The following is a 15,768-nucleotide window of genomic DNA, read 5'->3' as shown; positions in this document are numbered from 1 at the left end:
TTTGCTAAATATTCCCCAATTACATTTTAATCTGACTTGGGCTGCCCCCAGGAGAGTTGTGAGGCTGTAGGTTTGACACATCTAGACTACATGATTCATGAGGCTCATTGAAATGCTGAGATTCTATATGCCAATGACTATTGGCATTTGTAGATGCTGCAGATCAATATTTCTTCCTTTAATAGAGGAATTGTGATGAGTCCAGTGGGGAGGGGCTATCATTACATTATTCCCTAGTTTGGTCCTTACTTCCAATACAGCTTCAAGGTGAGGTTCTCTTCAAAGTTAGAGAATTAGAAGGTAATTGGAAAGTATCCCAGGGCCCAATGTAACTGTCAGAAGGTGGGAAGGAACTGCTTGTTTTGAGAAACTAACACTCTCTCTCTCTCTCTCTCTCTCTCTCTCTCTCTCTCTCCCCCCCCCCCTCCCTCTCTCTCTCTCTCTCTCTCTCTCTCTCTCTCTCTCTCTCTCTCTTTCTCTCATCTATTTCCCAAAGACCCTGACTTGGAACTTCAGCCCCTAAGGCCAGTGGAAAAGTGGTAGGGACCCTTCCAAAGTGGGATCTGAAACAGATGCATCTCGAAGTCTTCTGATTCCTCTACTTGTCTCTCCACTGATACTCTTCCTCCTATATGACACAGGGCTTTGTAACATGATATGAAAGGTATTTGACATCTCTAACATCTAATTTCTTAGGAGAGGACTCACACAGAGTTTGGGACCTTAGCTAGTCTCCTCTATCATAGAATGTCAACAGCCTGCTGTCCTGTCCTATGGAAGAGGAGAATTTGTCTTTGATCTGGCTCTGAATAGGTGGAATAACAAAGACTTAAATCAGGGGTTTTTCACCTTTTTGGTGTCATGGACTCACCTTTTTGCAGTTTGGGAAAGTCTCTGGACCCTTTCTCAGAATAATGCTTTTAAATGTATAAAATAAAATGCATAGGATTATAAAACCAATTATACTAAAATACTTCTATTCAAATATTAAAAAACAAAACAAATTCATGGAACCCAGGTTAAGAACTCTTGATTTAAATGTAAGACTGTGCCCTAACCTCTCCCCTTATCTGTACTCTCTCTCTGTATCCCTATGTAATCTCGAATATTAGAACCAATGTTTTGCCCATAGGTATCATTTGTTGCAAATATCCTAATATACCTTTTTATAGGAGATCTCCTATGATAGGGCATATTTTATCTCATAGTTGTTGGGGAGAAGAATATATAGCGTTTTAACTTGTCTTCCTGCCTCCAGTTTCTACCCTTTCTAATGCATCATGTTTAGTACTGAAAGGTCATTAAAAAACATTTTTATTCTGAATTTACCAGATAACAAATAAAATGAGTACTTCCACAAACAAAGTAGAACAGAAAAAGAGGATTGCAAATGAAACTGCAAATCTTTCTTATGTACAGTTTGCTTTTCCCTTTAAGTATATAATAAATTAAAAATGTGACTCTCAAAGTTGTCTTGATTATCTGTGTTTCCCTCTGGCCTTTCTGTTCTCTTCCGAACATTCAAAAATGCTTCAATGACCCTCCCCACCCCGTTTTTTAACAGCCCCTTCTCCCACCTACCTTTTCCTTTGAAAATAAAAGAAAAACAGAAGCAAAACTTTTGCAACAAATATGCACAATGAAGCAAAACAAATTTCCACATTGGCCAAGACCCAAAATGTCTGTCTCATTCCATAGCTTGAGTCCATCACCTTTCTGTCAGGAAGTGGGTAGTATAAAACATCTTTAGGTCTTTGGAATCATGGTTGATCATGGCATTGATGAGAGTTCTTAAGTCTTTCACAGTTGTTTGTCTTTGTAATGTTGTCTTTATATTATAAAGCATTCTCCTTCTTTTGCTTATTCTGTAAGGTCAATTTTCCAAAAATATTGTTCTTACTGTATCAACCTCTTGATAAAAACCAAACAAAATAATAATAACCCACAACAACAAACAACCCATCTCTCCTTTGCCTACAGGATGTTGTATTACAGCTTTGTTAGCTTAGCATTAGAGTTTTTCCATAATCTGTTGTTTGCTTACCTTCCCAGCCTTATCTCACCCTATCCTCTAACATAAACCCTTCAATCAGACTAATTATATTAATTTGACCAAACTATTAGTTGTTCTTCAATGTCTGTTTTCACCTTCACCTAGTCTCTTCATTTTCCCTGATTGTTATTCCCTCTCTCCTCTCCACTTAGAGGATTCTACTCATTCTTTAAACTCCAACTTAAATTTATCTTCCATTAAGTTTTACTTGACCCCCTCCCCCCAGCCTGAAGTCTTCTCATTTTGATCCAATGGGAACATTTCTTTCCTTTGAAATTAAAACATTACTTGTATGATTATCATATTCTATCATATCATAATCATATTGTACCTTTGTGACATCTTATGTTGTCTAATTTCCCATGAATGTTTTATATCTTGATTCCCCAACTTGATTGTTAGTTCCTTGAGATTTTGTCCTATTAAATCTTTGTATCTCTCAGACAAAGTGTCTTGTACATCATAGGTGTTCGATAATGATTTGTTAATTGATGGAAGGAACACACTTACTCTATGACCTGGATCCATTAATCACTTCCTGTTTTCCATCTTCATTTTCTCTCTCACCACTGGCTGCTTCCTTTCCGACTATAAGACATATCTTAAAAACAACATTCCTGGGACCCTGCTACAGATACAGTGGGTATGATGCTGGCCAGACTTCTGGATAGAAGTCCTTACACACTATTTTCATCTTAGATTACTCATTCACTTGTTAACCCCTTGCAAACAGGATTTTATAGCCTACCAATCTTGAAATTGCTTTCTTCAAAGTCATCAATGAACTTTCAATCATGAAATCCAATGGACTTCAAATTTTTTCCAAAGTATTTTAATTTTTGTTGTTCTGAACTTTGCAAACATCAACAAACATTCCAATTCCAATTCCAAAGAACAAAGAAGATTGTATATGAAGGTAGGAAGTGAGCCAAGAAGGTGGAGTAGCTGGAAGTGCAGCTGAACTCCCTTTCACGATTCCTCCACAAAAACACAACAGATGGAGTCCTGATGAGTAAATCCAAGAAAAAAAAATCACAGTGAGTAATTTTTCCAACTTATGGAGGCATAAAGAGACAGATGAGGGTATGTAGATACTGGGGATTCAGGTCTAGCCATGAATAGTCATGAGTAACATTCTAACAGAGGCACTGAAAGAGGGCTGAGGTTGAGCACCATGGCAAGACCTCCCAGACCAACAGAGAGTGACCTCACCTTGTGCAGGATGCAGGAAAAGGCTGGCAGTGGGCAGCTCTGTTGCTTACTGCCCAGTTCTTGGTCACAGATACAGTGGGTGACTAAAGAGGGGACCTGCCCTTAATGGTGGCAGTCTGGGGCAAGAAGCAGTTGTGGGCCCTAGGCTATGTATTGAGCAAGCGGCAAGCACAGAAGCGAGCAGCATATCTGTGGTTTGGACTTGAGGGATTAGAGATGGGTCTTAGTTTCAGCCCCTGGCCCAATCTGAAGTTTGCAGGGAAATAAACTAAATGAGCCAAAAATATGAGAAAAGGAAGCAACTCTTCTCATTAGACAACATGCTCCCAAGGACTGAACCCAGTTTGAACCTCATGCTTGGGTCCAGAGCAGACAGACCCCATTAGGGAGAGGAAATGGGTATCATGCTCTAGCTTCTTGGGATTGCTGCTTCCACAGCAGGAATCCCAGACTAAAGGGGAACCTACAGTCCTGTCACTCTGAAGCTGCAAAGATTTTTCACTTGGCACTTAGTTAGAAAATAATTTACAGAAGTTAAAAAAAATATTAATGTGTACTCATAAACGAGCCCAGCATGGCCCAAGCACTCTGGAGTGAGGTCATTGAGGGAATTCATTGCAATCTCACCTCAAGCAAGCATCAGCCTGAAGTGGATTTTACTAAAGTTTTAATTAGCTCTAGGAACTTGTCAAAGTGTATTAGTTAGGGGCAGCGAGGTGGTGCAACGGATAGAGCACCAGCCCTGGATTCAGGAGGACCTGAGTTCAAATCTGGCCTCAGACACATAACACTTATTAGCTGTGTGACCCTGGGCAAGTCATTTAACCCCATTGGCTAGCCAAAATTAAAAAAAAAGTGCATTAGTTGTCTTAAAAGTGGAAAATCCCATTGTTGAAAAGGTGACATTGCCACAATGCTTTAAAATTCAGTTTTAAGGAAAAGGTAGAACCAAGGTGGGGCAGCTAGGTGGCTCAGTGGATATAGCATTTGACCTGGAGTCAGGAAGATGAGTTTTCTTGCGTTTAAATCTGGCCTTAGACACTTAAGAGCTGTGTGATCATGGTCAAGTCACTTAACCCTGTTTGCCTCAGTTCCTTACCTGTAAAATAAGCTAGAGAAGAAAATGGCAAACTACTCTAGTATCTTTGCCAAAAAAAACCCCAAAACAAACCCAAATGGGGTCACAAAGAGTCGGACATGATGAAAATGACTGAACAACAACAAAGAGCTAAGGCGTCAGAGGAGTTGGAAGAGGTAGTCAGGCTTTTCCTTTTCCCCACCAACAATTCCTCCAAATGGACCTAGAAATTGGAAAATCCATGAAAAAATCAGCGAGTTATTTTTCTAGCTCAAGTCCACATTGGAAGGCAGAGAAGCCAGAGAAGTCTGCAGTCCTTGGTGATGGCATCTGGCCAGGAACTGTAGCACAGAGCACTCCAAGGCAAGAGGAGGCTTGCACCAGGACAAGAAGGGGCCCCACATCCAGCACCGAAGGGCCTACATTTGTCCAGGGTCAGAAGGGGTGCAAACTGAAAACTCTGCTGCTTATCACCTAGTTCCAAGCCAAGACTAAATTGGAGGGAGAGTTGGTGTGTGATTTTTTTGTCTGAAGATGATTGTACCTTCAATGCAATCTCTGAAGCTGAGATGCAACAAAGTATGGATCGATTTTCTGCTGCTTGTGCTAATTTTGGCCTGACAATTAACACCAAGAAAACACAGGTTCTCCACCAGCCAACACTGTACCATCCATATGTGGAATCATCAGTAATAGCAAATGGAGAAATTTTGAATGCTGTGGATAAGTTCACTTATCTTGGCAGTATACTTTCCAGGGATGTACTCATAGATGAGGTTGATACATGTATCGCCAGAGCTAGCTCAGTGTTTGGAAGGTTCCAAAGGAAAGTGTTGAAGAGAAGAGGTATTAGACTGTCTACCAAACCGAAGGTCTACAGAGCTGTTGTGTTGACGTCATTGTTGTATTCCTATGAAACCCGGACACTGTACCAATGCCATGCCAGGAAACTGAATCTCTTCCATTTGAATTGTCTTAGGAAGATTCTAAAGATCACCTGGCAAGATAAGGTACTGGACACTGAAGTCCTTTCTTGAGCTAAACTGCCAAGTATTCAAACTCTACTGCACAGAGTGCAACTCTGATGGGCTGAATGCCAAATGTATGCTTGCCTAAAAGACTATTTTATGGAGAACTCACGCAAGGCAAGTGCTCACATGAAGGGCAGAAGCAATACAAGGATACTCTCAAGATCTCTCTGAAGAACTTTGGAATTGATTGTGTATCATGGGAGACACTGGCACAGAACTGCCCAGCATGGTGTGCCCACATCAGAGAAGATGCTGCGCTCTACAAGCAAAGCAGAATTAAAGTGGCTCAAAAGAAACATGAAATGTGCAAATTCAGAGACATCTCCACCCCAAATGTTCACGTGGACCAGTTGTGCCCAACCTGTGGCACAGCCTTCAGAGCTTGGATTGGTCTGATCAGCCACAGTAGGACACAGTATACCTTGACGCTGACGTGGTGACGTCATTTTGGTCTTCTTACAGAATGAAAGACACCAACAGGCAACCAACCTGAATCCCTGGACTCCTTGTCCTATTGCCTATCACACCTTGCCAAACACCAGTCTCAGTTACTCATGCCATCTGCTCCCTCTTCTCCTATTCATCTAGTACTGAACAGAGCTGGAGAAAATCACAAAACTGTGCTGACTGGCCCCTTAGGACCGGGCCTGAAGCATTATAGGTATTTCATAGTGCTCTGTCAACATGTTCCCTACATTCAACCGCGCTCTTTGCAAGAATGCAACCGTTCTATTCCTCCCTATTAATGTTTTCTCATTTTTCTTAGCAGCTATTTACATACCTTTTCACTGCTCCTCAAGCCTCCCATACCACCTTTTTCCAGTCTTGGCTGAGGACATTATTTCACTGAAAAATTCCCTTCTTCATCTCCTATCCCTTAGACATCTTCACCCACTAGCTCTTCCTTTACTCGTCTCAGATAAAGAGGGGGCATTTCTTGCCAAAGCAAATCTCTTTATATACATCTTTGATCCCATTCCCTTCCTTTTTCCCACAGACCGTCATTGCAATTCCCACTGTCTCTCTGTCCCCTGGCTTCCTCTACTACCTACAAACACGTCTGTCTCCCAATCCTTAAAAACAGAACCCCTCACCTGATCTGACCATCCTTGCTGTTATCCTGTCTTTCTACCCTTTCCTAGCTAAACTTCAGACATTTACAGTGTCTCCACTTCCTCTCCTTTCACTTTCTAAACCCTTTAAAATCTGGCTTCTGACCTCATCATTAAACTGAAACTGCACTTTCCAATTTTACCAATGATCTTTTTTTTTTTTTTTGGCTAGGCAATGGGGTTAAGTGACTTGCCCAGGGTCACACAGCTAGTGTTAAGTGTCTGAGGCTGCATTTGAACTCAGGTCCTCCTGAATCCAGGGCCGGTGCTCTATCCACTGCGCCACCTAGCTGCCCCTCCAATGATCTCTTAATTGCAAAGTCCAATGACTTTCTCTGTACTCATCTTTCTTGACCTCTCTTCTCCTGAATACTCTCTCTTAAGTTTCTGTCATTAGTCTCTTGCATCTCCAAGAATATCTGCCTGTTCCTTCTTAGTTCTTCATTTGTCATGCCCACTAATTGTGGGTGTGCCCCAGAGGGCTGTCATGAATTCTCTTCTCTCTATATTTTATGGGGGTTCCCATGGGTTCAATTATTATCTTGTTAGTTAAATAATAAACATCTATTAAGTACCTATAATGTTTCAGGCCCGGTCCTAAGGGCTGGGGATACAAAAAGTGGCAAAGAGCTTACAATCTAACTGGAAAGGCAAGTAAAGATGCATAAACAAGTTATATACAGGTTAAGTTGGAAATAATTAAAAGGGAAAGGTTGGGAAAAGCTTCCTGTATGTAGATAGGATTTTAGTTGGGACTGGGAAGCCAGTGGAAAGCATTTCAAGAATGGGAGGTACCCAGAGAAAATGCCTGGAGCTGAGATGGGGCGTGAAGTGTAAGAAGACCGGAAAGATAGGAGAGGGCTAGGTTGTGAAGGGCTTTGAAGGCCAAACAGATAATTTTGCATTTGCTCCTGGAGGTGAAAGAGAGCCTCTGTAGTTTATTAAATAGATGATGTGTTTGGATTTGCACTTAAGGAAAATTACTTTAATGACTGGAGGAAAGATTGGAACAGGGAAAGACTTGAGGCCAGTGGACCTACCAGCAGGTTATTGCAATAGTCCAGGTGTGAAGTGATGAGGGATTGCACCAGGGTGATGGCAGTTTGAGAGATGTTGCAAAGGTTAAATCGACAGGCCTGGGGAACAGATTGGATGTGTGTGTGATGGTGAGGAATCCAGGACGACTCCTAGGTTGTGAGCCTGAGGGACTGGGAAGATGGTGTTTCTCTCAACAGTAATAGGTGGGGGAGAAGGCCAGGGGAAGAGTTTAGGGGGAAAGACAGTAAGTTTTGTTTTATACATATTGAGTTTCAAATGTCTACTGGTCATCCAGTTCAAGATGTCTAAAAGGCAGTTGAGATGGGTCAGCAGTGAGACTGGGGCAGGAAAGGTAGATTTGAGAATCCTTAGCAGAGATGGTAATTAAATCTTTGGGAGTTGAAAACATCACCAAGTAGTACAGAAGGCCCAGGACAGAAGCCCAAGGGACACCTAAGGTTATAGGGTGTGATCTGGAGGAGGTTTCAGTAAAGGAGATAGAGGAACAGTCAGATAGGTAGGAGGGAAAGTAGTAAGGTGGCATCCTGAAAATCTATAGAAAAAAGTATTGAGGAGTGATCAACAGGGTCAAAGACTGCAAAGAGGTCATAGAGAATGAGGACTGAGGAAAGGCCATTGGATTCAGTAATTAAGAGATCACTGGTTACTTTGGAGAGAGTTTTGCTGGAATGACAAAGTCAGATGCCAAATTGTAAGGGGTTAAGAATGAGAGGAGAGAAAGTGGAAGTACCTGTTTGTATCTCTATGTAAATGATTCCTTGATCTATCTACTCACCCCTAACCTGACTTCCCAGTTTCAGTTTCCCATCACCAATTTCTCTCCCCTCTCCAATCCATCCATCAGTCCCCTGCCAATGATTTTCTGAAAACACAGTTCTGTCTGCGTCAGCCTCCCTACTTAAACTACAGGGAACCCCTAGGAACTCTAGGATCAAATACATCCTGTCTGGTGTTTAAGACCCTTTACCACCTGGCCCCCTCCTGCCTTTGGAGTTGTCTTCACCTCTCCACGTAACTAAAATATGGACCTGGAAAACTTGATGCTTCACGTCCTGTCTTTTCACTGGATATCTCCCATGCCTGGAATGGTCCCCCTCTTCTCCACTCCCTGACTTCACCAAAGACTCAGCTCGAATCCCACCTTCTGTCCCTTCCCCTATACTGTACAGATCTAGGATATACAGCATGTTGTCTCCCCATTAGAATGTGCTCCTTGAGGGCAGGGACCATGTTTCTGCCTAAGTGCTTAGAACTTAGTCTTATGGATGGACTTAAGAGTTTTATTGCTATTAGAATAAAACATAGGCTTAGATTCTTAAAATCTAGCCACTGCTTACCCATGTTCAGACTCCGTAAGAGTCTGCCCAACATGACTGATGTTCTAATAAACCTTGTCTTTGGCTGAAAAAAATAAAAGAACAAAGCATAAACTGTTTGGCTTTTAAGAGCCTTCACAACCTTGCCCCAATTTCCTACCTCATTGCATGTTATCCTTCTATCAAACCAAATTGGCTTTCTCTCTGCTACTCAGAGAATGCTTCACCCTACTGACTTTGCAATGTCTGTCCCAGGTGCCTACACTACTGAAAACTTCCTCTTCGCAGCTGCTTTATAAAATCCTTCAAGACACAGCTCAAGTACCATCTTCTATATGAAGTCTTTTCTAAACCATTTCTCACTCCCAAATGCTAGTGCCCTCCATTACTTTGAACCATATATGTGTATATGTCTTCTGCTACATGAGTGTGTGTATATATATGTACATATTCACACACACACACACGCATGTGTGTGCATCACATACTTGTAGCCCTGTTCGAATTTAAGCTAAAGAACTGTTTCATTCTTTGTATCTCTAGTAGCAAGCAGTGCCTGGAACATAGTGGTGCTTAATAAATGCTTGCTGATTTTTCCATCTCAGAAATGTCAGTTGCATCCATGCCTTCCATTCCGTTCCGTTGCCATTGCCTGGGCAACAGTACAGGCCATCTTTCTCTCATTTTCCTTTTGCTCTTTAATCAAGCTTTTTGAAGGTGGGGAGGTAGGGGAGGTTTCTGGTTTTAGTGCCCCCTAGGCTGCCTAAGATTTAAGTCTTATGTGGTTACATGGTAGGGGGACCATGTTTGGGTAGCTTCTCCATCTGCTTCCAACCCAATTTTTTTCCTTCTTAGGCCCCCTTCCTCCCATCTTTAGAAGTGCTTGAACTGATCCACTGGGCTGTTTGGAAATCACCTTAGATAGAGGGAGAGGGGGAAATCTGGAATGAAGGGGTTAGTGTCAGACTAACAGAAAAGTCATAAAGGGTGATTTTCTTTAGGTCTCCTCAGCTACAGGCGATTCTGCAGCTTAGTACATAGCTTATTGAATGCACAATCCTATTTATAAGGCCAGAGCTTCTCATATCTGCTTGGTTACAGAGATTGAATGGAGAGTTTTCACATATGGGATGGGAGGACAAGTCCTCACTGAGGGGTGACAGAAGCCCCTCCACAATTCAAGCACATTCATTTAACCCTTGCAAAATCCCAACTGAATTCAGGAATAATGTATTTGGTGCAAAGAACAACAGCCTAATGTCATTTTTTTTTGAAACCCCTTGCCAGGCCCCTTCCTCTTTGCTTCTTGTACACTTGACATAAATGCCGTTTACTCAAAAAATGCCAGACACAGATCTGTCTCCTGACTCCTACAGAAGTGGGCTCCAGTAAGTCTAATTCTTTGGACTCTTAAGTATTTGGTGCTGTTGCATATACACTGACTACTTCCCTAACTCTGAATGGTCACCTAGTAAATGCTTATTAGTGGTCACATAAGTGCTAATAATAATATGGCTGGTCCAGAACAAAGCCTATTATTACTACTCAAAAGAACATGATCTGTTAGCAGTGGACGTACACTCTTATCATAAAAACACAAATCTGGAGTTGGGAACAAATAGAACGCAGTTAATACTTTACAGAGCAGACAGTAAATTTATGGAACCTATTACCTCAAAAAGTCTTATAGGCTATAAATGTAATAGGTTCGAAAAGTGTTTAGGTAAATTACTGAGTGGATAGTTTCTTAACAGGTTATTAAAGGGAGCTGAGAATGAGCAGGCTCACATCCATAACCATTTCCTCCAGTGTCCTTCCATACCACTGTCAGATGAATGTTGAACTACATGGCTAATGTATCTGACTTAATATGGCACTGCCTATAGTGTCACTGTCTTTGGTAACTCTCATACGTGGGGGAAAGGTACAACCCATAAACAATCTCTTAATAAGGTTTGTCCAAGTACTGACATTTATCCCTTAGCTGACAGGTCTGCAGCAGGAACTGGAGACTAGGAATAGGAAACATCAATAGTAAATATATTTAACTTTGTACAACATTTACAGTTTACAATGCTCACATAAAATGGTTTTGCATTTTAGACCTAGAATATTGAGAGAGGAAAACACACCGCGTTTTGGTATTCAGGAAAGTTCTCAAAATACATGAATGCAAAAAAAAAATAAAAATAAAAATACTTGTACCATTTCCCCCCAGAATTCTCTCGTAGTTTCTCATTTTATCCTCGTTCACCCACCACTAAAAGAAGTGGCATTTGCAGTCTTTCGCCACGCCTCCCGCCTCTCACAACAGAGCTCCCTTCACCCTCCAGTCCTGAGACAGCAGATCTTGCAGCTCTCCCTCATCGTCGCTGTCGAGGTTCTCCTCCTCCTTTTTCTGCAATTCCCTCAAAGTCAGCACTTCCTTCAGTTTACCTTTCAGGACGTCCTGGCGGTCCCGGAGGACCTCCACCCGACGGTAGCACTCGATCTGCTCGTCGATCTCGCCGATCTGCCGGTCCAGCCGCCCCTCCTCGTCCTCCTCGGCCACGATGGCCTCGGAAATCGTGTTGACCTGCCTCATGGCCTTCTGGAACTCGTCCCACTCCTTGTCCATCTGGTCCTTGGGCGCATCCACTTTCCGCACTCTGGCGTCGATCTCGGGGTCGTCGAAGAAGCCCTCGGGCAGAGCCTCGGCCGTGTTCTCCCGCCTCTCCACCACCTTCTCTTGCACCTCGGCCTTCTGGATGGACCCCGAATGGGAGACGACGGGGGCCGTCGGGGCGTCCTGGTCGAAGAAGTCGGGGGGCAGCGCGCTGGGCGCAGGCTCCTGCGAGGAAGAAGGGTGCGCGGGGGCCGGGTTCTCGCTCTTTGCTTCTTTTTCCTCTTCTTCCTCCTCTTCCTCGTCGTCGTCGTCTCCGTAGTCCGGGAGCAAACTCAGCCCCGACGCTTTTCGGGGGGCCTCCTTCGCGCCTGAGTCAAAGAAGTCCACGGGCAGCCCGGGGGCTGCGGGAGCGGCTCGCGCTCTCTTCGCGTCGGCCGGGCCGTCCGGCTCGGGGCCGGTTCTCTTGGCCGGCGGCGGCGGCGGCAGCGGCGGCTGCGCGGGGCCCGGCCCAGGCTCCTTGGGCCCCTTCAGCAGCGCCACCTTCTCCTTGTGCTGCTTGCCCAGGACGTGCGTGGGCCACAGCAGCTCGCTCTTCACGGGGACGCCGCACAGCGCGCAGCTCAGCTGCCCCAAGCGGTTGTACTTGGCGAAGGGGGACTCCACTCGCTTCCGGCTGGCGCTGAGCCGCTGCTTCTCGGACTTCATGAGCCGCCGCAGCTCGTCCTGCTTCACCGTCCGCTTCCCGGCCGACGCGGGCGACGCCATCTCGGCGGCCGGACTCAGCGGGAGCAGCTTCGCTTCCGGCTCCCAGCTCCTCTTCCACAACATCCGTCCGCGTCACTTCCGGCCGCGGCATGCCGGATCGCGGATTGGACGGGGGTCTGACCAATGAGAAAAGGGGCGGGCTGTTTCTCGCAGCCGCCGGGGTCGAGTGCAGACGTTGGTTGCGGGCGTTGGTTGCGGCCCTGTTCGATCAAGCTCATCTGTTTTTTTTCTTCTTCTTCTTTTTTGGCCTTTTTTTTTTAGAGGAGCGCTGGGATGGCGGCTGTGAAGGCTCTCAACCCCCGGGCGGAGGTGGCGCGAGCCCAAGCAGCGCTGTCAGTTAATATCTGCGCGGCCCGGGGGCTACAAGACGTATTGAGGACCAACCTGGGGCCCAAGGGCACCATGAAAATGTGAGGGGAGGGAGGCGGTGGCGCGCAGTACGGTGGCCGTTTAGAACGCCGGGGCGTGGCTCGCGGAGGGGGCGTGGCCTGTGGCGTGTTCTGATCCCTAGGGAGCGGGGGGAGGGGGAAGGAGGGGAGGGGGGCGTGGTCCCAACTCTGTTTAGGGCGAGGAGACGCTTAAAGTAGCCCATTCCCCACTGCCTCCCTCCGGGGATGGTAGTGGGAGAGAGCACAGGTTCTGGCGTCCGAGAACTTGAGTTCAAATATCACCTTTGCCAGTTTCGCTGTGTGACCGTGGGGTCACAACCTCTTTGAGCCTTAGGTTCTTCATCTGACAAATAAGGAGGTTCATTAGATAGCCTGCAAGGCCCCCACCAGCTATAGACCTGGATGGAAGGAAGGAAAAGAATAAGTACTTTTTAAGCACCTACTATGTGCTGAGCTCATTACAAGTATCTTATTTGATCCTCACAACAATAGGTGTTCTTATTATACCTACTTTATAGCTGAGTACACAGAGGCAAGGGGTGGCTAGGTGGTGAAGTGGATAGAGCACTGGGTTTAGAACCAGACTCACTGAGTTCTAATTGGGCCTCACTAACTGTGTGACCCTGGGCAAGTCGCTTAATCCTGTTTGCCTTAGTTGTCTCATCTGTCAAATGAGCTGGAGAAGGAAATGGCAAAACACTCCAGGATCTTTGCCAAGAAAACCCCAAATGGGGTCGTGAAGAGTTGGACATACTGGAAAATGACATTCCTGAGGCGGACATTAAATAACTTGCCCAGGGTCACACAGCTTGTATTTGAGGAAGCATTTGAACCCAGGTGTTCCAGACTTCCAGCTCAGCGTTCAATCCAGGGCACCCCGTGGCTTGACTCTGTCCTGCTGAAAGGAGCAAAACCCTCCCTGACTCTCATTTTCTGTGTGGTGGCTCCTGTTTTAAACTGCCTGCGCTACTCAGGGCTCTGCAGGTGCTGTTCCCCAAGTGGCTAGCAGACCTAGCCCTTGAAGCAAGGGAGCTGCCTTCCCGTGACCAGGGCTGAGAAGAGTAAGTTTAGGGTCACAGAAAAATGAAAAGCAACTTTGGATCATGAGACCATAGAACAAGAGCTGGAAGGGACCTTTCAGGTCATTTAGTTCTGACGCCTTGTTTTACTGATGAGAAAATGGGCTCAGGTTAAGAGACTTGCCTAAGGTCACACCAGGTGACAGCTTATTGGATTTAAACTGGATTTAAAAATAATAGCTGTAGAATAAGTATATAATAATATAGTGCATTAAGGTTTACAAAGTGCTTTCATCTTACTTTATGTTCACAACTATGGAAGGAAGGTGCTGTTATTATTTCCATTTTACAGATGAGGAAACTGAGGCCGACAGATGTTAAATAACTTGCCCAGGGTTACTACAGCTATTAAGTGTCTGAGGCTAGATTTGAACTTAGATTTTCTAGATTCTAAGTTGCTTGTTCTATCCACTGTTCCACCATTCTACCCTTCTAGTCATAAGTGTTTAAGAGTAGAGATCATAAAGAGATAGGGACTGGACTTGTAATTTCATTGATATAAATAACTCCCTGAATAAGGAAACTCCCTCTCCCCCTGTGGATTGGTGGTTCTCTGCAGTTTAAAGTCAGAGAGTTGTTTAAATCAGTCACATGTCATGGGAACATAAATCTTTAAAAGTAAAAGTCTATCCAGAAGGATTGTGGAGTAGTGGAAAGGACATGTGATTTGAAGTCAGGGCCTGGTATGGCTCACCCCTTTGTATCCACTAAGTTCTTTCTAATACACTAAGATGTGTATAGGATCATATATTTATAATTGGAAGGAACTTGAGAGGTTCCTAAATGCGGAAAGGCAGGCACAGAAAGGTTTTGCTTAGATCAGTTACACAGCTAGTGAGTGCCTGGGTGGCCTCTGGGTCCAGTGCTCCATTTCTTATACCAAACTGCCTTTCACCAGTTGCATGGCCCTAGGTAAGTCCCTTAGGGCCTCAGTTTCTTTATGTATAAAATGAGGGGGCTGAATTAGAGAAGCAGCAGCAGGTGGTGGATCGAGGACGGGATTTGGAGTCAGAAAGAGCTGGGTTCAAACACTGCCTCACACAATCTCTCAGCAGTTTTTTCATCTGGAAAATGAGAGTGTGATAGCTACTCTATGGCTTCTAAGCTCCCTTCTAGTTCTAAATCTATGCTTATAAACCCATTTCTGTTTTGCATAATGGTTAATGGTATACTTTTAATGAGACTGGTGCAGGAACAACAAACCTAGCCTGGGTTCCTGGCAGAAATCAGTACATCAGGATGTCAGGCATTTCCTGGATTAAGCCTTTCTTCTAAAGTGTTGGAGGGATAGAATGACTGGAGGCTGGGCATAATCCTACACTTTTAGTGGGAGTGTGGAGGTGAAATTTCCAGACCTTCAGCAGCATAAAGGATTCTGAGGACTAGCGAGTGAAGTGCACTACCATTTTAAATTCAATTTTATTTTCATATTTGCATTTTACCCACCCTCACCCCACTGTTGAGAATGAAAGAAAAATAAAACCTGTCACAAACCTGTATAGTCATCAAAATAAATGCATGAATAGGCCATGTTAAAAAAAAAATTGTCGATCATATCACTTTTCTGTCTGGAGGTGGGTAGCATGTTTCATCATGAATCCTCAGGATTGTGGTTGGTTATTGTGTTGATCAGAATTCCCAAGTCCAAGTTGTTTGTCTCTGCAGTATTGTTGTTATTATATAAATTATCATAAACTATTTAATGTTGAATGAAGTAAAATGATAAACCTTTAGATGAGCATAAGATTTGCTTTTTGGTAGCTCTTCTTGTTCAAGGAGGAAGCATCTGAATGGACGGATGAATTAGGGTCTGGGAGGAAAGGAAGAAGAGAAGGGTCATATATTTATGCTGAAAGAGTTCATCCGGTCTAATCCTTTCATTTTACAGATAAGTAAACTAAGCCCTAGAGAGGTTACTTGACTTGTCCAAGGTCACAAAGTTAGTAAGGTAACAGAGGAGAGGGCTTTTGACCTCTGACTCCAAATCCAGTGTTCTTTCTAATATATTAAACTTTTTGGAAGACAAGGGTGGAGGCAGAAAGAGAGAAGAACACCGAAGAAGGAAAGAA

General features: G+C 44.2%; 2 protein-coding genes across 3 annotated transcripts in view; one reads left to right on the top strand and one right to left on the bottom strand.

Moving 5' to 3' along the window:
* Positions 1-10,880: 10,880 nt before the first annotated feature.
* On the bottom strand, positions 10,881-12,321 carry LOC114043201 (zinc finger protein 830-like). The gene has a single exon (XM_027862235.1). The coding sequence runs from the start codon at positions 12,292-12,294 to the stop codon at positions 11,167-11,169; it is 1,128 nt and encodes a 375-aa protein (XP_027718036.1). The 5' UTR covers positions 12,295-12,321; the 3' UTR covers positions 10,881-11,166.
* A 166-nt stretch (positions 12,322-12,487) lies between these two features.
* LOC114043176 (T-complex protein 1 subunit zeta-like) overlaps positions 12,488-15,768 on the top strand; it is a 37,874-nt gene continuing 34,593 nt past the window's right edge. For both annotated transcript variants that reach the window (XM_027862182.1, XM_027862183.1), the window contains exon 1: positions 12,488-12,641. In XM_027862182.1, the coding sequence (XP_027717983.1) occupies positions 12,505-12,641 (137 nt within the window). In that variant the 5' untranslated portion in view covers positions 12,488-12,504. The remainder of the gene's footprint in view (positions 12,642-15,768) is intronic.

This window comes from Vombatus ursinus, unplaced genomic scaffold (assembly GCF_900497805.2).
Source record: "Vombatus ursinus unplaced genomic scaffold, bare-nosed wombat genome assembly UNPS02014768.1, whole genome shotgun sequence".
Lineage (NCBI taxonomy): Eukaryota > Metazoa > Chordata > Mammalia > Diprotodontia > Vombatidae > Vombatus > Vombatus ursinus.
Note: the sequence above shows the minus strand (reverse complement) of the source record. Positions and strands in the feature narration are given on the sequence as shown.